The 21,747-nt window shown below is 43.0% G+C and overlaps 1 protein-coding gene across 5 annotated transcripts in view; it reads left to right on the forward strand.

The window, feature by feature from the left end:
• Positions 1 to 21,747, forward strand: part of KIAA1958 (KIAA1958 ortholog) — a 62,358-nt gene that overhangs the window by 7,100 nt on the left and 33,511 nt on the right. For 3 of the 5 annotated variants that reach the window (XR_006170639.1, XR_006170642.1, XM_042829416.1), the window contains exon 2: positions 19,671 to 20,935. Coding sequence is in view for 1 of the 5 variants with exons in the window: in XM_042829416.1 (XP_042685350.1) it covers positions 19,783 to 20,935 (1,153 nt within the window). In the remaining 4 variants the exon portion in view is untranslated. Of the gene's footprint in view, positions 1 to 11,284; positions 11,394 to 19,670; positions 20,936 to 21,747 lie in introns of all 5 variants that reach the window. The other 2 variants (XR_006170641.1, XR_006170640.1) reach the window with 1 other exon arrangement.

Consider the following 21,747-nt stretch of genomic DNA (forward strand, 5'->3'; position numbering starts at 1 on the left):
TTTTCCTTTTTCTTCTTCCTTTTCCTTTTCCTTTTCCTTTTCCTTTTCCTTTTTCCCTTTTCCTTTTTCCCTTTTCCTTTCCCTTTTCTTTTTCCTTTTTCCTTTTTCCTTTTTCCTTTTTCCTTTTTCCCTTTCCCTTTCCCTTTCCCTTTTCTTTTCCCTTTCCTTTTCCTTTTTGTTGTTGCTAACATTCCCATTAGATCATTAACCCTGTAAAGGTAGGTGACCTCTTTTCAGACTAGCATCTCCAAAACTGTCTTTGCCTCTACTGACCTCCTAGATACTGATTAAACTGCTCCACTGTGTTTGATTAGCTTAGTTTACAGACCATTTAGCTGGTGCAGAAGTATTTACCTGTGATAATCCTGTGAAGATTAAGATGGGGAAAGTAAAAGCCTGGAGCCACTTCAGTAGGCTTTATGACACAGTCTGGGATGAGTCTTGTGTCTTTATGTACATTTTAAAATCTCAGGTCTTGCCCTTTTGGCTCAGTGATACGCTTTTATTCTGGAGTATAAATTGTTCCTGCTCCTTCAGCGAGAGGTGGTGATTTCCTTCCCTCATGGCCATACACTTTTGTCAGTGCTCTGCCCATGGCTTTGAGTTCACACTGGGCGTGAGGAACATGCTAATCAAGGAGATCAGAACTGAGCAAATTGCTCTGTTGTACTTTATTAGTATTGATGCAGTGCTACTGTGTTGTGCAATTAAAAAGCAGAAAGTTTGAGTGGAGACATTTAGACATCAGCTGGTTGATGTCATTCCTTGGCTGCCTCTACTTGTGAGTTTCACCACCTGCCAACACTTTGCAGTGCAACAAGCCAGGTTTTCTTGTTCCTGCTGGTACAACTGAAGGTAGATCTGTAATACTGTATTATATGTGTCTTTTTATATATCCATTTCATCTGAAATCTCTTTCTCCCTACTAAGGGCTGCTGACATGTTCCAGTGGAGTTGCCAGCACTTTTTTGTTCTTTTTCACTTGTTTTTTATTGACAGATGCCATCACTTCAGATCACAGTGGTATGGCCAGTGCAAATTCCACTTCCTTCCTAGGTTCATTGAGAGAGACTGTATTGTGGCCAAGGTGAGGAGATGGCAGAGCATCTACGTCTAGCTCTTGAGTGTCCATTGTGAAAGAGAGAACCGGTCACTTTGCTCAAACACAGTTTTGACCCAGCCCTTATTGTCAAGGCTTGGAACTACCTTGCTGAGTCAGTAGGACTCAGTAGTAGCTTTAAGGGCCAATCAGATTCCCTTGGCAGGTAGTAAGACTTCCTGTAAAGTTAGTGCAGCCTTTGCTGTCCTTGGGAAGGGAAACAGATAGAGAATTCCTGGCTGTGTCGAGAGGTGGAGCTTTTGTGGGGATGAACTGCTGCTTCTCTGGGCTTTGAGTGGGTTTTCTATCTTACAGAGTTGCAGTCAGATTTTCCTTCCTTCTTCTGTGGGCTTTTTGTCCTGGCTGATGTCCCATTAAAAATCCTTGTGTGATCAGTTTAGGTGGAGGTTTGCATTGCTGTGTTGTGGGAAGGTCCCTTCCAGCTGGCCAGCAAATGGGAGATTTGGACCCAAGCTCCCATGGCTGCTGCCAAAGTCGTCTGCTCCACAGGCTTACTGCCTCTTGTCGATTAGTACCTACTCCATATGATGTGGGTTGTTGAGTCTTTACTGAAGATCAAGCAAATTAAGTCATGTAGGTCATTTTTATATGCTTGAGTCACCTTTTCTGTTTATTAGCTGCTTTGAATGACTGTCAGCCATCAGAGGATAGCAGTTTTCCCTCCTGATTGTTGTGCAAGTGTAATCCTATCTGGTTACGTTACGTGCTGTGGTACTTAATGCTTAATTATTCACTGCTTGTGCAAGATAATTTCTCAAAAATAATAAAAGTATACATTTTCACTGTATTAATAATTACACTGTGTAGAATTCAGAAGAATGTCAGAGTAAAATTTCTGTTGATATGACATGCTGTTTGAGAAACATTCTTTGGTTTTGGGGTATTATGGTTTTTTTTGCTGGTTTCAGGGCACTGACAAAAGAAATTGGCATTACCATTTTTCACGTGGTTTGACCCATTAGATTGTCTAGTGGAAACTATTTGAGTTGGCATCGAATTGCTTTTACATTTTCAAGACACTTAAGATACAAAACAGAAAAGACAGCACTAGATAAATACGCTGCATATGTAATAATATTACTGCCAAGGAAATTTAATTCAGTCTTCAGTGATGAGTTTGGGCATATGTATTGCAGTTAGCTAGAGATAAGTTAATGCATTCAGCACAGTCTCAAGTAACTAGGAGCAGAACAAAACTGATATTTTGCATTAGTTGTGTATTATTTATTGTATCATATTTAAGTGTGCAGAAGACACCTGATACTACTGCCATCTGCTTGGTATCAGATACTGTGTCTGCATGTGGAGAGGGCAGCATGGTTCTGTCTGAACTTTCTGTGCAAGAGTTGCCTTGGAACAGCTTTGCCTTTGTAAACAGTGACTTCGTTACTGTTTTTCTGAGTAATTTTCTTTGCAAATGCTGTAGTTTTGCCATTAAAAATCAATGCAAGGACCAAACCTGTGTTTCATAGGCTGTTTTCATAACTGTATGAGCTGTCCTGATAGTTTAGCAGTACCCCACTCCTGCAGGTTGCTTTCCTGGGTCTCCCATTTCCAAAGGCGGGGAGGATGGTAGAGACAGAAATAGCCTTCCCAAACAAAGGGGGAAAGCAGTAGGTTATTCTGGTGTTGGTAGGGGAAAATACTCATCAGCGTATTTTGGGGAATGATACCTTAGTCATTGATTGAAGGAGTTTTTCAGAAGATTGGGACAACGCAACCAAAGGGGAACAAAAAAAAATGCTGGAAATGGAAGAACTCTCCAGTGCTGTCTGATGCTCTTCAGGAAACACAGCTGGCTGTGTATGGCACACATGAGCCTCCTCTGCTCCACTGCACCTACAGCATGAGCTACCTGGCTTGCCTGAAAGCAGTACGTCTGTATTTGATGAAAGAAACAAGTATTTTTCCCTTTTCCTCATGGTAGTTAGGCTTTCCTTTGGTAGTTAGGCTAGGAGAACACAGAGTAAGTGGGGCAGGCAGACAGTGTCCTGGGGCAAAGACAAAATGTTTGTTCTGACACAATTCTGTTTTGGTTTGGTTCATTTTGCATTTGTGAAGGTCTCAGTGGTACATGCTCGGGCTGAGTGGGCTGGGAGTGGGAGGTTGCAACCTGCTGGGAAGAGCAATCTTTAAGGAACTTTTGCTGCTGAAATATGCATGTATGAAACCCACGGCCTGTCTTGTTCCCAACTTCTTCTTCAGTGTTAACAAAGAAGATTGTCTCAGAACTTCCTTGATTATCCTTTGGTAAGGTTAGTTTGAGAAATTCTGTAGGCACCATGAATTTAGTCTTACAGGCATTTATGCATGCGCTGCTAACCAAGAGAGCTGCCTGCTTCTCCCTCTGTGCTGTGTGGCTCCAGCACCCTTAACAAAATGCACCCTATTTACAGACTGCAGATAGTCACATACATCTTGTCTGTGTTCTGAGCAAAGTGTCAGGTTTGCATGGGAGGAGTGAGGAGGTGCAGGAAAAATCAAGTGAGTGTATTACTGTGAATTACTTTGCATCTGGTATATGACTTTGGTCAACTGGAAGTCTCCCTTGTCTGTGTAGCATGTGTCATGGGGGTGCAGGGACTGCATGGAGCTGGTGGAGTTAAAGCAGGCATGAAACCTTTACCTCAGCTTCTACCAGTCCCTCTCTTCTGCCACTGGCATCTCACTTGCTACCCTGTGCCTTTATGCCTAATGGCAGGACCACTGGTGCCTCTGAGACATCCAGATGTGCTGAGGAAGCACTGGGACAGTTATGGGCACACATAAGCCTTTCTGAAACTGGCAAGTAGCTTATGTGAGTTTGAGATTTAGATGAAGACTGGACTTCCTAATAGTTATTAAAATTGGTCTTTATCCTTCCGTGGAAACTTGTTAGAACAGAGGCCGGTGACCTTGTTGCTCTCTCTCAGCAGTTTAGTTCCTGATAACATTACCACTTGTGTTATTTCTGGACAGTTGTTTAAAATATTTCTGCATTTCGCTTTTTGGAGGTTTCTGCTGACATTCATTTCCGAGGTAATTTTTTTCTAAATGTTACTTGCTGATATAATAGACATTGTGTACTGCTAGTGTTGAAAACAGCCCACAGGTAGCAGGAGGAGCTGGTTGTTATTAAATAACAAATCTGAGAGTTCTCCATACAGGACAGTGCCACAACAGGGATTCCCAAGTGATACAGCTCCTCCAAGCCCAGCACAGGCGGCTGCCTGGCTCTGGCTCAGATCTGCTCTGTGTTTCTGTGATGAGCACCTGTCTGCCTCCCTCAGCCTTTGCCCATGGTCTGAGCCATCTCTGTGCATTGGATTGCAGTGAGAGGGCTTCTCCTGCATTTCTTGTGTCTTCACAGGGTTGGCTCTCAAGCGTGACTTCTACTTTCTGGCACAGAATGAGCGCTGCCTGTTGAATGATTCATTTGTAGTAGGTATTGCTCTTTTATCCCCCTCTGCTTACTCCATCCATTGAACTAGACTGCAGACGTGAACAGCCAGAATCCTTACTTTTGTATGATTTTTATTTAATGGCTAGTTACCAAGCACAGTGCTATGACATGTTTAATTTGCACAGCTGTGTTGTGGAGAAATCTTCTGACTGCTGTTTCACTATCATCTTTTAAAAGCTTGCAGCCAAAAGTTTTTAATTTCTTCCTTTTTTGTCTTTGGCAGATTTATTCTGATGTTGCACAGCTATCCTAAACATAAGCCTTGTGAAATGCCTTCTGAAGCTTTATTTTTCTTCATATCTGTTTCAGAAGTATCCAATATTCCATTTGTTCCAGTCTGGCAGATAGTAAGGTTATTTCCTGTGACATCAGTGAGTGTTTTCCTTGCTCTAGTGACTGCAGGATTGGAGTCAACTGTAGTGCAGTGTTGGTGCAATTTGGAATGAAACCTGTTTGTAACAAAGGTGACCACTCCAAGCCAAAATGACAACCGTGCCTTAAGTTCTGAACTTCTGATCAGAAGTTCTGGTCTAAGGGCAGTGATATAAAGGATGCCTAAAGGGGAACTCAGCCACTCAATTCTGTCTCCTGCTGCTGCTGAAGCTTTATGAAGTGACAAGTTAAGGACAGGAAATCTGGTCAGAATGTGCTAATTATTCCCCAGGAGTCATGTGCTCTCACAAATGACTTTTTTTGATGGTGTTACTGTCTGTGTGTCATCCTTTTGTTTCCTACAACTAGTAGATGAGAATATCTTGCAAGCCTATGTTGTTTACCAGGTACACGCCAAGTGCACACCATGTTGCTCCTCTACCGTGCAGTCTCTGGCATTTTTGCTGGACCACACTGAAACGTTGGATTGTACTCCTCCCAGCCAGTGACGTGGAGCTTGCCCTTTGTAAACATAATTTGAGATGTCCAAACTTCTCAGATATCGCTTGCACTTTGCAAAGCCTATTGGGTGCATTGTTTCAGTGCAGTTGTTTTCACTGACGTTAGTTGCTGTAATCTGACAACAAACAGGCATGTTTGCAGAAGTGATAGCGTTCGTGCCCCACCAGAAGCAGCATTTCACTGCTTACGTTTCCACTCTAGTAATGTGGTTTAATTAGAACAGATGATTGCAAAGCGATGTATAATGTGTCCTGTAAGATTACACAATTTCTTTTTTGATTGCCAGAGCTGACTGCAGGTCAGAGGTTGCTTCCAAAACTGTGTCTCATTAGGATAGGGGCACACTGTGCCTCTGCACAACAGCGAGGGAGATGTACCCTTGTATTTGGCATGCAAGTGGAGCCTCGGTGCAGGGGGCTGCAATGCTGAGGACTGGTTTGCAGTGTTGTTGTTGGCTTTGTGTGTGTAATGGAATTCCTGCCAGCTCTCTCTAATCCTTGAGTGTAAATGCAGTAGCCAAACGCTACTGAAACTATAGACTGAGCTGGCAGGATCAGCAGGGTTAGGAAACTGAGCAAAGCAGGAAGGCTGGCACTTGGTCGGTGGTTTCAGTGATAGTATGCAGTCTGAGCTGCTGCCCTTCTCATTGAGAAGCACTTTTTACTTGCATTTCTGCAGGTGCAAGTGAAGAAGGGAGGATGGGGACCGTCCTTTGCATCTGGTGGGTCATTGCTGCTCCCTTGCATGTGGCACTGTGGCTTAACGAGGAGCATGCAAAGCAAAGGCAAAATGCTCTCAGTGTGAAATGACTGCATATCAGCACAAAGTTTAGCTCTGGTGCAAGTCATCAGAGAATTGTCTTTCCAGCTCTTTCTCAGCACTGAATATGGATTTTGCAGTCTGCAATAGGGTTAAAGGACAGAGTACCTTGGGAGAGACTTTGTAAGTACTATCCAGGGAAGGGTAACAACACTTCCACCACTGAGCTTGTGGCAGTAATTTTCACTGTGCCGCCGTCAGCCTTGTGCCACTAGTAGAACTTTGCAATTGGAAAAAGACAATTAGAAACCAGCAGAGAGGTTCAAGGCATTAATTCAAGAACACATAGTGCGGGTTCTTGTTTTGGACTCACTGTTACAGTAATTAATCAGCAGTTCTGACAGCAGCAGATCTTTCTGAGAGAGGATGAAGTAGTCCAAGCTCATTGCCAATCAATGTCAGGCTGGTCAGGGAAACTACGTGTGCTTACTCCCTCTATACAGGGCAGCACGCTCCTTTCCAAGCTTTCTCTTTTTTTTTTGTTTGAATTCTACTTTGTAAATAATGGTCTGTGTCATTCCTCACTGTCATTCCAAAACAGCCCTTCTAGGTTCTGATTTGTTCTTCTGAAAAAGACAGGCCCAGATATCTGCTGAATCTGCATGAAAAGCTATGTCTGTAGTGTGAGTGCAAAGCAAACACACTCTGTGGCACAGTTAGATGATTGGGTACCCAGTGTGTGCGTTCTTACTAAAAAAACAAAAATCAGACTGGTAATTGCATGTATTCAAAAGCTTTGTCCTACCTGGACTGTGCTGTTCAGTTATTTGTGACATATTTTCTGGTGTTTGTAATTAATTGCTAATAGGTTGCTTGTATCTTTAGAAAGCAGAAATTAGATACTGATGTCAGTATCCATGGAATGACCATTGGGCATGACATTTTGTCTCATTTATAGAATAAAGGTTTATTATTACTATTATTATTTATGATACAATGACTGTACATTTTCTATTAACTCCATTCAAAGCCTGGAATAAATGCAATAATGGAAGATAATTAGTTGGGAACACTATAAAGTTGATATAGTAAAATATCTTCTGATATCTTTGAAACCTGCTGTGTTTTAGAAAATATTTTGGGTTATTGCCTGTCTTTTAATTGGCAAGAGAACAAAAAGTCTGCAATACCACAGATGGAAAGTTTTATATTTTGAACTTTTTCCTCCATTATCTTTGGAAAGAATAAGAAGTTTATCTGTATACATTTCTTAAAAGAGGTTAGTGTTGTGCTTTTGGGGTATGTACCTTAAAAAAGTTACTATCTTGCTTGCAATAGCTTTTATTCAGATGTTTCTGCTAACATGCATCTTGGCTGTGGCCATTTCTCACTCTAATTGCGAAGCAAAACAATTTGAACAGAAGTGGGTAATTTGGGAAGGGTGTCCTCTTCTATTTGGTAGGCTAGATCCACTATAAATGAATTGTAATGAGAATAGATTTTATTAAATTAATACAATGCCATAAATATCTTGTTATGCTTTTCTTATGCACCCTACTTCCTTTTTACTGATTGCCTAGGATATAGCCTTGTTTTCATTTGCTCTTCATGCTATTCCTCAGCCTAAGTAGCATGTTGTTCTGAACTTCAGTTGTCTGAAGGCTGCATTTGTGCTTTCAAATCTCAAGAAGAAATAAGTGAGTCTCTTGAGGGTCCTCCTTGCTAGAACTCTTCTTCAGAAATCTTCCTCTGCATGCCTGCCACCAGTGCATCTTGTAAATAAAACATGAATATTCTGAACATTCTCTGTGTTTCTTAATTACGCACCATCTGTGTATTTCCATGTTACACGTGCCAAATGTTGTGCTGCTGTAAGAACTGTGCTTGCATGAGAACACAAATTTAGCTCTTTTGGCCAAAGCTTTGGAACTTGGTGTGTGAAGGAAGCTTTGACAGATCATTAAACACTCGTGGTGAGATTTTATAGTTGTTTACATGTCTGTAGAGATCTCTGAAAACCCCACTCAGTGCCTGTCAATCCCTTTAGCTGCACGATGCCTATAAGAACTGTGACTTGTGTTGATTGAACCAGCCAAGATCAAAGGGATCTTTTCCATGGACAAATGTTTAAGCCCTTACAATTTTAGTCCCACTGAACTCTGCATTGTGCTGTGTCTCACACGCTGGTTTTTATGTTGGGAGAAGTCCAGCTGTGCACCCTGCTCCCTCGTGGTCTCAGGCCCAGCATCACAAGGCTTCAGCCTCCTTGGTGTACCCTCAGTAAGCACCCCTGGGTGGTTTCAGGATATCGTCTGCGTTAAAATTCAATTCAAATTTTAGATAATCTGATCTGTTATGATAATATGTTAGAGGCCTGCAGCTAGAAATGTCCCCAGGGTTAACAGAAAAATTAACAAATATTTGGATGGAGCATTTGCAGTTTCTTTATCCGCCGATTGCTGGTGACAGAATGTTACCCAGTGTTTCTGACCGGCTACAATCTGAATGCAAATACTTGTGTTTCCTGGCTCATCTCTGGGGCAGCTTTCCTTTTCCTGTTTCTTCTACATCTCGTCAAAACCTTGTCTAGGAACTTTATTAGGGACTCAACTGCATGTGGTCTGTTATGTACAGCTGGATATAAGCCAGGTCATAGATCAATGTTTTTTTGAGGATTTTAAAAGAAAATTTCAAGGCAGGACCTCACCCTGATGCTAGGGTTATTATTGATCCTTTGGAAAATGCACTATAGAAGTTTCATGTTATTTTTGCTGAGAATTAAGTCCTTTGAAAATCATTTTAAGTACAAAACAATCTCTGTGATTCTAAAAAAATGAGAAAAGATAAACAAATAAATTTTAATATAGAAAGCACAGTTTCATCCTTGCACAGAAACACCGAGTTGCTGTGGTTGCTCTAATTTTGTGCAGAAAGCAGCCTCCCTATTCTGTGCAGACAGTTAATGGTGTGGTTTCACTCTTGCTGTTTAGCCAAATGGCTAACAGGCTGCACCACTCCAATTTTCCTTAGTTTAGAAGAGCCCTGAACAGAGAGGAAACCTACATTTGAAAAATACAAACCAAATCTGGAATAGTGAAGTCACTAATGGGCAAAGAGAGTCTGCTTGTGTTTGCTGTGAGGGAGAGCGTGGTGTAGTTGATTGTCCGGGCAGGAACTTAAGGCATTGTTTTTGCAGTAAGAAAATGGGAGAGTTGGGCTTTTGTAATTTGTGTGTAAGTCAGTGATAACATTCTTGTTTTCTTTTTAGTAAATTACTTGCAGGCTTTCTGTTAAAAGAAGTTCCAGGAAAATGAAAGACCAGGGAAAGCATCTTGCCTTTAGGCTGTGTGCTTGACTCTCCTTGTTATAATGCTATAAATAGGGAGAGTAAACACACTTTGTTGCAAATGCAGGCAATTATGTATTTTAAATATTTTCCAAGTGTGTGGGTCATTGTCTTCAACAGAGAATAGTTGTGAACCACAAGCTGAGGCAAATGCTGGGATGTTTGATGCAGTGTGGTTTTATATTCAGACCATCCTGAGAAGTGCTGTGAAGAAGCAATTTTGGAACATGTTTGAGTAAACAACCAAAAAGAGCCAAGCCAAGATGTATAAGCCCCTGATAGCTAACTGAAAGCTTTGATTTTTTTTTTAAATGCTCGTCACTTTAAAATCTTATGCATTATATTTTTCAGAAATGATTTGGCAGAAAATGTGTTCTTCCATTAAAACATCTCTTGCTTGAATACAGAGGCAGCAAAATATAAAAGGTGGCTAAGACTGACTTGAGGCCACAACAAAACTCTCTACCACTGCTTACTAAAACAAATTAATGCACAGGCATCTTCCTGTGCATGGTGCACCAGTTGCACCATACAGCATGTGGTGCTGCCATTGTGTGCACCTTGACAGTGCTATCAGCAGAGTTCTGTTGCCAAAGATACTGGAGATGCTGGATGCTGTAGAAACCATCTGCCCCTTGTCACTCCAGCATAGCATGCGCCAGCGGATGGTGCTTAGCTGGAAGTCATTAAATGTGAAGGTGGGGATTTCTAGCACTTAGGAGAGATGATGAATTAAGAGAAACGGAGCACTAGGTCTTCCTCTTGTTTCCTGGAGACTTGACTGCCTTGCCACACTTAGCCCATCTCTGAGCAGTGGCTTGGACACACTGACTGGACATTGTCAGGAAAAAGATAAGCCCAGACCAGAAACAGCTCCAGTAAGCCGTTTTGCAGATGTGTAACACAACTTGAAAAGCCCTGGAAAGAACATTTTAGGGAAGAACTGTCAGTCTTGCTCCTTGAGCAAGCCCTGCTGTAAGTAGAGATACCCACTCACTATGGTTTCCTTGGCAAATATTGGTGGGGCCAGAGCATGTTAAATCAGTTGTTCTGTTGTTTATCGTTGTTTTGTTTTTCTTATATTAAATTTTGGCAGACAAAACATTAACTCAAAGCAAAAGAATCCAGCTATGACAGAGATAAAGGTGACTCAGCCAAAAAATGCCATCTACCAAAGATAGTGATACAAGAATCATGAGCATACAAGTGTATTTAAATCAGTTCCAGTTCCTTGGAGAATGGAGATTAAAGCTCTTTCTCATCCAGGGAAGTGGCAGCAATGACACTGTTCCTCAAGTAAGTGCAAACTCATTAAATAGGCATTTGAGTCTGCTTCAGTGTCTGCTTTAGTCACTGGAGTTTTGGCTTCAAAGGGTATTACATCAAGGTCTCCTGAGCAAATCTGATGGTGCATGTTCTGGTTGCAGTCATACCTGTGTTAAAGGAAAGTGCAACACTGCAGTGATAGAAATGTAAGAGTGGAGACCTTCATTTTTACTTCAGTGACAACGACAATTGGGGTCTAAAGGCTTGAAAACATTTAGTGTCAGGCCCATTGAAACAGTGCAGGAATGTAGAGCCAAGTTCGTGCACAGCTTTCCATGGGCAAATACTCAGGATGTGTTTCCCTCAGGTCTTCATTCTTGCTGCATCTTTTGTGCTGTTGCTAGTGTAGGATGTAAATGTTGCTAAAAATGGCTTCACTCTATGTTCCATTCTGCAGGGCCTTCAGCCACTCTAGGAATGCTGGAGTGAATGGGACTGAATTGGTGGAACACTTTTATTTTTTAAAGCATGATTTAAGGAGGTCCAGCTAGTGGTTTTTTTATTCTGTAAGTATATGATTATATGTGTTATGTTTTATGCATACATTTGGTCATGTTTGGCAATGCAACAAACAGAGTTCTGAAATGTGGAAGTGAATTTGATAGTATATGAAAGAGAGATGGCGGACAGCTGGATTCATTTTAGCTGGTGGAGGTATCTCATGCTTTGGCAGTTCAGTAATGCACATTTTGGCTTCAAGGACATTTCAAACAACCAATTATGTTTTCTCTCTTCCAAAATTTTAACAAATGCATTGAAGATTGTTACATAGGGGCAGCCTTCTGAAAACTTGCTGGTGGCCTGATAAATACTTAAAAGTTCATTTCTGCATTTCTTTTCCCTTAATAGATTTGGCATTTTAGGAGGTATATCTAAAAATAAATCCACCTAAATGCACTGAGCACACAGTTGTGTTCATTTAGTGTCACACGCATATGTAGAAAAAAGACAAAAATTCAGAATCAAAGAAAAAAACCCACCAGTTTTGCAAAGGAGTGTGTATGCACAAAATTCTGACATGTATGTGCAACTGGAGTGCTGAAGGAGAGATAATGAATGCACAGAGATCAGATAGGCAGGCTAGATTTTGTCAGTGATGCATGCACCTACAAATGCTGCCCAGCATTTCACTTTGATGAGGCGAAATGCATAATCTGAGCACAGCTTTGGAGTATGAGTAGAGGGGGAAGTTATTTCCGTGTTCCCCACGTTCTGTGCCACTGCCCTGGGGGCATGTAATAGTCACAAGATGATCGGTAAGTCTGCACAATGGCTAGTGCTAAAATTTTCTTGCTTTTGTCAGCAAAATTTCTTGATACTCTTTTTACACTGCACAAGCCCTTGTGTTAATAGTTCGAGATCTTAGCCTTCAAAACCCTGAACTCTCTCCTGAGCACACTGCTCAGGAAAACAACATAAGCAACGTGGAGGGTTAGCATTTTACAGGATCACCTTAGTGCAGCAGAGCCTATGGAAAACGCTTGGCAGAACATGTACTTAATGAAGAAGAGCACAAGGTAGAGAAAGTGAACTCTAGGACTGCGATCTTCTTTGACTTCTCTGAATCTAGAGGTGCTCAGCAACTTCACAGATGCATTCATGAACTGCAAAAAGTTCACTTTCATTTCTGGTGTATTTCTTGGAAGGGAGATCCTCAGCAAGATGAAACAGTCCTGAGTGTTTCTGTCTGTTCCCTGGAGATTCTTCTTATTGCAAATAAGGACATCAGTGTCGGTCCTGTATCCCTGAGAGCACAAGTTCAGGAAGTTCAGGAGGAGTTGCAAAAAATTTGTATGTGTGAGCAGTTACCAAGAGTGTCACAGAGAACTGCAGGGAGTGGAACGAGGAATGGGTCAACCTGAAGAAGCTTGAATTTAAACATTGGCATCTGGTTGAGAAGAGAGTTTCTTACATGATGAGATCCTGCTGTGGTTGCTCAGATTCAGTACGATGCCTGTTCTGCACCGGTTTCATCTGGTCCTTCTACTTTTGGTTTTCCAAAACCCTTCAGCTCTGCTGCGCAGGAGCAAGGCTCACACAGCTCCTGTTCAGTGGGTGTTTAGGAAAAATGGTGACAGTAAAACCAGTGGTGCTGCTGGTGTTACGTTTAGATTAAGGATGAAGCTCCCAGGCTGTTCTTCAGTTTACTCAGCTGGTGATGTGTGGGTCATTTCATTTTGTGGATGAGGAAGTCTAATGCGAAGCTCAAAATCCTGTGTACTCTTCAATGTGAAAGGTCACTCAAATCCCCAATCCCCCAGTCAAATCCTTTTCTTTTTTGTCTAGCTGAAGGAATTTCACCAGCACGCAGATTTTACTGCTTTCTGCAGGCTTGCTGTGATGACAGCTGCAGTTGAAGGCATGCCATGCTTGGCAAGGAGAGCATCTTCTCTGAAGACTAACCATCAGCTGGGGAGGAGCTGCAGGCTCATACAGCAAGTGTGACAGACAACTGTGAGATTTTTATGAATGGAAAACAGCACCTCTTTCCCAGAAAGACTTGCTGTTATTTTTAATTCATACCTCCCCCTCAGTCTGCATCTCAGGAAGCGGTGCTTCATGCTGCTTATTGGTGATAGGGATTGTAACTCTGGTTCTCATCATTATGGTTGAAAATCTGGCTTGCCTATCCGACAGCAGAACCCCTACTGAATTCAGAAGGCCCAAGATGTAAGCATGGGAGCTCAGAAATATTTGAGAACAAAGGCACTCGCTGCACATAAATGAATTGGTAGGAAATTTGGGTGACCCTTGAAATGCAGAGGTGGAAAATTAGTGTGAAGGTTTGGTTTGGTTCCCACAGTGTGCTTATTTCTAAATCCACTTGTACTGAGCTAAAAACATGAGATAGTGTAAGCTCAAATAGCTTGGAAATAGTCCAATTTTGTTCTGCTGAGAGATTGTTTTTCTCTGCAGGCTCTCATCTGGAGTCTGAAAAGGTGATGAGGAAAGAGTGACAAGTTAATAGAGCTGGAGGAGTTCTTGTCTGGTTTAAAGGTTCATTACCAAACTATCTTGAAAGCTTTCAGAACTTGCCAGAACCTTTCCTCTGTAATTTATACTCCTCTATTTCCTAGAGAGACATTCAATGAAAAACATGTTTTCCTAATTAAAGGGAAACATATGTGGTTCATATCACGGATGGAGGTCTGCCCCTCTCCCCAGTGATAGGGCGGAGCACCTGAATGCTTCACATGTTGTCTGCAAGCTCTGTTATCTGTATAATTTCTTCCTCTCCCTTTCCTTGCTTCACTGTGTGCCTTTCAAGCGGAAAGCAAACGCAGCAATATTTGAGTTGAGATGGAAGTTTTGTGCTCCTGAAGACTCACGTTAGAGGGAGCACACTGCCTATTCCTGACCCTTCCAGTTTGCTGGCCTGTTCTGAACGGGTAGTTGTCCATCCCAGTCCAGTGATAAGCAGATGACATCCTTAAGAAATCATAACACGCGTTTGGGATCTCAGGTGGTTTTAGAGAAATACTTGCAACAGGCAGCAGCTGCTGGTGACTCTCCAGCCTCTTCTTCTGGGAAGAAGAAATGCAGTTCTGCTTGTCATTCTGGAGAGACAGGTGCACCAGCAGGACCTGGTGAGGACCTCAGCACTGATAAAAATGGATTTCTGAAGTTGCTGACTTCAGTCCCTTAGCAATATTAAGCATTTGGCTTAAAAAGCACTAGTAATAAAGGAAGCCCTACCGTTGTCCATCTCTTGAATGAAACAGATGCTTAATGTTGTGGTGGCCAAACATTTTATTTCAATTGCTTTAACTAGTGGATGGGTTTCCCCTCTTGAAGATAAAAAAACTTTCAAGTAAACAGTGATTCTCTCTCAGATGGCAATGGAATAACAGCCCATAAGTTCTGGCCAAGGGAGAGGGGCTGTAACAAAGAGGATTTGAGACATTCTGAGTTGTTTGTTTTGTTGTTGTTGTTGTTGTTTTTTTACCAGTATGAGAAAACAGCATCTCTATAGAATCAGCTGGAAGTCACTTTTAAGCTATTGTAAGACTGGTTTGAAATCCATGCTACTTAAGATGAATAAATGCAGGTTTTCTACACGTCTTCAAATGTTTTATAGTTCAGATTTTGGACTTTTTGCACAGTTGTAATAAAATAAAATTACTTTTTATTATTAATAATAGTGATTTCTGTGTTATAACCTCATTTGAGAATCTTGGGGTTCTAGGAAATCTTGAACAGGGTACCTCAGTTTTGGTATAACATCCCAAGAGATGGGTGATGTGCTCATGGCTCTGCTGTTCTCTTGAACAAAAATCAGTGTGGAAGTTCTTGAAATGCTAATAATCAGTTTTGATAATGGGATTTCAGGTATGTTTTTGTGTGATGCCTGGACTTTTCCAAACCTCTGTTGACTTGTCTAGCATTATTACCCTGGGAAGGAAGTCTATTATTGGCTACCCTGTGATTATGTGAAAGACAGGCCATGTTTCTTGCCTTCCTTACAACAAAATGCACTTGCCACCTTCCCTGAGACATAGGTCCACCAAATGCGTGTTCCAGTGTGCAAACTCTGCTGGAGGACCCCCACTTTCTACCACTAACTTCTACTGCATCCCATTTTTCGAGTTCAGCTCTTTCCCTGCATCCTCACCTTGTCTGCCTTGCCTACAGGTAAGCCACATCACAGATTTCCCCATTTCTCCTGAATTACCTCCCATAAGGTGCTAACCAACACTGCACTGAGAAGCCTCATGGAAGAGAAGGAGACCTATTTTAGAGGCTACCATTTTTCACTACTGTTTGGTCACCAAGGAAATCTCCTCTGACAAAACCCTAGTTATGGATAAAGAAAATACTCAGCTTCCCAAATCAAATGATGTTCCAGTGAATGTATTAACACATTCATAAGAATGGTTTTGCAACAGCAAAGCTTTCTGGCATAGCATGTATTCTGTACACATTATTCACTTCAGTGGAATGTTGTAAATGAAACTGTAAAAATGTAAACAAGCAATAAAATATGATTTTTAACTTAGGACTCTAAGAGCTGTAGTGAATTTCCAGACCTAGGGATGCATCATTCTGCTAGACGTTATTAGGCTCTGAGCTGCAGAAAAGTGCTGTGGAAAGTTAAGGCTTTGCAGACAGTGTTATGAAGCTGTAGTATGTTTTTGCCAGCCTCTGGATGATTTCAGAGTGTACATGAGAGCAGGTTAATTAAGCATGAGTCATCTTATTGAATCTTGCCTGTCTGAATGAAGGACTTAAATCTTTAAAATGTGATTTCGCATACAAGAGCAGACTGTCAGCAAGCAGCAATGCTCTGTGAGTGAGCAGACAAGTCTCACTCTTCAGGAAACCAGGTAAGTAATTATGGATTTGCTGTCTGTCTGCTGTGCTTTCTTCAGGGTGAGCCTGCTCCTGCCAAAGCAGCATTGTTGACTTTTGCTGCAGGTTGTGAACCAAAAACACATAGTTTCTCAGTAGCGGATGTTTCTGGATTTTCAGCCCTGCACAAGCAGTCTAGGCTCAAGAACTTAACTGATGCCATTTCCCAGTTCTTCAGCCAAACTGGGCTTTCCATCTTCCCAAGATATGTACGTGGTCGTGCAGCAACTGGGCAGCTCTGTGCTTTCCCATGGCCTTGCACTGCTGTTGATGATGAGTACAGCCCTGGAGAGCAGCTCCCTCCTTTTGCCCGTTTGCTTTCCTGGCTGTCCTCTTTCTCTTGTGTGATTTCTCTTGTGTGAGTGTGGTGTTACTCCTCTGTCATGGTTTTAAGATTTTTGTTATCATATTCTCACATCCTAACATCATGTAGAGCACTGGGAGTTACAGAGTTAATGCTCCAGTTCTATGGATCGCCGACAGTTCAGGTATACCTTCAGAAGAGAAGAACTACACATCTCAGAGGACAGTGTGTGTATTTGTTCTGTGTTGGGATATGTTTTATGCCCAGATTTTTGCATACACAGTCAGCTGAAATGGAGGTGCTGTGGGGACTTTGACCCTTTCAGGATTGACTGTGTACCTTTAAAATTTTTAAACAAACAGCTGCGTGAAACTCGTAGGCCTTTAAAAGCTGTGTATTTAAAAAGAGCACATTATCGTGTGCCTAGCAGAATTTGCAAGGTGGGGACCCTGCTGCACTTATTACACTGCACAAAGGCACTGGTTGTGCAAGTCGTGTTTCAGGTGACGCCGTGACTTGTGTTGATTTTAGGGGAAGCGTTCTCTGGAGGCTGTTATCCACAGTGCAGCTGTCTTTCTGAGCCATAACACATTACATTTTACATCTGAAAATGTGTGTGGAAGAGGAAAAAGAACAAAATTGGGTGTAATGTTGGTGTGAATGCTGCATTTCAGCTGGGAAAAAAATTTAAAGGGATTTTCCTTATGTATGGAAGTATAGATGAGATGGGACCAGTAGTAGCTCCAAGTCTGGTAGGTCGTGCTCCAAAAGCAAAGGGTGAAGATGAGGAAGAGCCTCCATAGAAGTCTGCTGAAACAGGCAGAAGTTCCCAGTGTGATTTATTCGTCAGAGGAAGTCTGAGTGTCTCTGCGTATCACCTGTCAGTGCTTCAGTTTCTTTGTTATCTCTTGGTTATGTTGATGAAAAATGTTTCACTCAGTTCGTGAATAATTGAAAAAATATATTTACCAAATTAAGATTGTACTGAGTTGAGATACCTTGTTTGAAAAAAAAAATGACCCCTGGTGGAACAGGAAACACAATCTTTAGTTTGGGATACGAATATACTTTCAATCTCTACTGCTTAACCTGAGAAATAACTTCAGAAGTTTTCAGCCCAACCTAATCTGAGCAAACATGAAATTCTGAGTTGTTAACTCACTTAAATTGTTGATCTTTTCCAGCAACTTAAGTAATTTCAGTTTTTAAAAGTAAAACAAGAGTGTAAGTAAGGAGAACTGTCCAGTTTCATTAGGCAAAGGGTGTGAGCCATATGTTGGGGAATATCTGCAAAGTGTTAACTTTTGACAGGCCTCTGGGACCTTCTGAAGTCAGTTAATGCTTTGCAATTGACTTTAATCTATGTCAGGAGAAGTCCTTGAAGGGGTGGGCTTGAAAATGGGCTCATGAATGATATTTTGCTGGATGTCTGAGTAGATTGCTACCAGGCTTTCAGCTGCAATAGAGTTAAATGTCTTTCGAGGAGCTGGTGTAGTGCTGTGTTTTGGATTTGAGATGAAAATAATGTTGATAACAAGCGGATGTTTTAGTTGTTGCTGAGCAGTGCTTAGAGTCCAGGACTTTTCAGCTTCTCACGCTGCCCTGCTAGTGAGCAGGTGCACAAGGCTGGGAGAGGACAGAACCAGGACAGCTGAACCAAACTAACCAAAGGAATGTCCCTTATCGTGTGGCATCACACTGAACAATAAACTGGGAGGAACTGGCCAGTGAGTGCTGCTGCTGCTCAGGAACTGGCTGGGTATCTGCTGAAAGGTGATGAGCAATTGCCTTGTGCATGGCTTGTTTAATATATTCCTGGTTTTTCTTATCCATTTCTTGTCAGTCTGTCCTTGTCTCAACCCATGAGTTCTTCTACTGTTTCCTGTTTTTGATTCTCTCCCCCAGCACGCTGGGGTTGTGTAACACTGAGCTGCCTGCCAGCTTAGACCACAGCAACCACTCGGGGAAAAGAATGCTAAAGCCCAAGCAATTGTCTGTAAACAATTTCAGCATCTTTAGCTAAGTTATGTTACAATTCCTTGCTCTTCTTTATTTACTGAACAAATGTTTAATGTTTAAATTTACATACTTTTTTATTCTTTTTCTCTCTGTTCAATTAGTTGAATGACCTATGTCACATCTGATTAGAAATTAGTATCAGAAAAAAAACTGCAAGGTCTGCTAGAAAGTCCTTGTGCTGAAGATCTGAGGGCTTGTGGTGTTTTGTGGGTGAGGTCTTGCCTGGAAAGTACCTGTTGCATGTGGGTGGAAAGCAATTTCTGGCAGGAAAAGAGCGTAAGACAGACCTTGCCTTTTTATGTTTGACCTGAAATATTACAGGATTTGTGGCCTTGATGACAGATGTCTGTGTGCTGCAAATGTGTGGATAATTGTGATGAAAATGACAAGTGTTTATCTTAAATAGAATTGCAGTTTGGATCTGTGAAGCAAGAAGATGTAGTAAAAATAAAATCTTAGTTCACAAAGTTCCTTAAGAAACGTTATAACATAACCTTGCAGGTCCCTTAAGCTTCTGATAAGCCTTTGGACAGATGACAGCTCTCAATACTGCACAGTAAAGGGTGAATTTACTAGCCATTTCTGTATACTGAAAAATAAAGTTTCAGGCCTTAATATCCTTGAAATTTGCTTGTAAAGGAAATGTTTTATAAATTAGAGAAACATGCATAAGTGATGTAAAGTGTCATAAATTTTCATCAGATGCATAGTGAATATCTGAGCTGTTGCTTAGATTGTCACTTTGATGTTCTAGATAAATTGTGTGCTTAAGATTTTATTTAATTTTCGTGTCCTGAGTATGAGGTCACGTTCACCAGTTTTCTGTCTGTATTTGCATTTTGTCAGCTTCAAATCGTATTGCCGTTAATACTGATCTTGGTTGCTTAGGAATCTGTTTTTTATCTTGTTGTAGTTGTGTTTTGCAAGGATGTTTTTCCGTGAGGTTTTAAATGTACATTTTTCAATGGATTATTCAGTGAAATAAGAAAAGGGGCTGCTAAGAACCAGGTGCTATTTTGTGAAATGCCTTTTGGAGTGCATGAGATGAAAATAAAATGGTTTTACTAGAGCTGGCAGCACTGAAAAGAGGGGTTTTGCTCTCTGTTTGCAGGCAAATGACAAGCATGAGACTGGAGGAGCACCAGTGTAAGTGCTGGGACCCTGTCATCTAAACTGTGTCTCCAGCTGACTTCTAGCCAGCCAAGCTTTACCGATCCTGCACCATGGAGGACTGCCTTCACACCTCTTCTGAAAACCTCTCCAAGCTGGTGAGCTGGGCCCACAGCCACGGGACCATCTGCAGCCTCATCCCCAACCTCAAGCACCTGCTGTCCGAGGGAGCCCACGGCAACCTGACCGCCATGTGGGGCTGCAGTGCTGGCCATGCCTACCACTGGCCCCTGGCTGCCACTTGCCGGGCTGGCTCTCAGGAACGCGTCTGCTTCCAGGACAGCCGCAGCTTCAACTCAGACAGTCCCAGTATGTTGGGAGTGCCCTCTGAGACACAGGCCAGCCCACTTGAGCGTTACCCAGGCCGGCCAGGGAAGGCCAAGCTGGACTGCACCCGCACCCGTGACTCCTGTGATTTCTCCTACTGCAGTGAGCCCTCAGAGCTGGGCGAGCCGGTGGAGGAGTACGAAGACGAGGCCACTCTCTTCGACATGGTCTGCGAGTCCTCCGTCACAGATGAGGACAGTGACTTTGAGCCACACCTCCACCGTGTGCCCGGCGGCCCTCGGAAGCGGCCACCCGCTGGGCTCCCTGCTGCTGCCCAGGCCCAGCCAGCCGACGAGGGCAGCGGCGAGGTTCTGCTCAAGAAGATCAAGCAGGAGCTGCCTGAGGATTACTACATTGTGGCCAATGCTGAGCTGACGGCTGGTGCCGATGGGCCGGCCCTGGCCCTCACTCAGATGTCCAAGCCCAAAGCACCAGTGCAGGCTGGGCCCTCTGGCCTGGGCCCCACCAGGGCTCTACCCCTTCCTGCTGGGCCCGACCCTGACCCGCAACACCTCTGTGCCTCCCCACCCGGCCCACCCCGGCTCCCTGTGCAGAGACCTCCCCGAGCTGCCCTGGTTTCCCCAGCCCGTGGGGCAAGCGGCGGCCCCCCAGCCGCCCTGCAGGCACCAGCCACTAGCTCCAATGCCGCTGCCGTGGGGAAGGCCATCAGCATCCCGCTATCAGCCCTGCAGCTGCCTGGGCAGGAGGAGGCCCCAGCCGCAGAAGAGACCCTGCTGCCTGCCCCGCAGCCAGCCCCAGGGGGCGGTGAGGCAGCTGTGTCACCTTCTGTGAGCGCAGAGCCCGAGGTCAGCTCCAGCCAGCAGCAGCCCCCTGCTGCCCCTGCTGCCACCCCTGAAGCTGCAGTCCCGTCGATGCCAGGTAGGAACCTGGGTGGAAGTGGCATTCTGGGGTCCCCCAGTGTGAGGGGTAGACAGGGGATGAAGCCCGGTGTTCTTCCCTATTAGCAGAAGTTCTTGTATACCTACCGTCTCCCTCCCTTTTTTTCATCTCTTGCTGCTGCCAGAGCAGTGAGAATTGGCCCAAATGGCAGTGCTCCTGCTGAATGATTGTTGTGTGCCAGTCTGTAGGAGAGCTCAGTGTTGGACACAGGTGATTCTGAGGCAGAGGACGTATGTACCAAAGTGCAGGTGATGCTGGCTTTGCCCTTTCAGGAAGTGTGTGGTGCTGTCCTGGGAGCAGGTAAAGCAGGAGGAAGATGATGCTGTGCCTCTTTGCTGGTTCAGCCTGGGGGTGTCTGCTCAGATAGAGCAGAGTAAAATACTGGGAGGAGGTGTCTTTATTCAATTCCTGTGGCAGCTGCTTTACCCTAAAAGCAATGACACTGCCTTGGTGAACCTGGGCACCCTGAAATCTGGTTGAATCTATAAATTAGCAAGAGTCTGCAAGTCTTGTTGCCAGAAAAAAGCACCTGGACTGCTTAAAGACCTGGTTTTACTAAGTAAAATCCTACTAAGCTTTGTAAATTATGGGTGTTGTTTTAGTTGTAGCATAGCAAATTTCTCTTTGTGACTCCCATTTCTGCATCTCTGAGAAGTTACATTGCAGTTGTCCTGTTCTGTAATATCCCTCTTGGAAATCTCAGGCTGGTTTAGATCAGATTCTGCATATATAAATAAGAAAGATACGGCATGCCTCATTTCAATCCAAATTGTGTGGTAAACCTACTTTCT

Source organism: Centrocercus urophasianus, unplaced genomic scaffold, assembly GCF_019232065.1.
Source record: "Centrocercus urophasianus isolate 14NV4802_14NV808 unplaced genomic scaffold, USGS_Curo_1.0 seq_31, whole genome shotgun sequence".
In the NCBI taxonomy this organism is placed as follows: domain Eukaryota; kingdom Metazoa; phylum Chordata; class Aves; order Galliformes; family Phasianidae; genus Centrocercus; species Centrocercus urophasianus.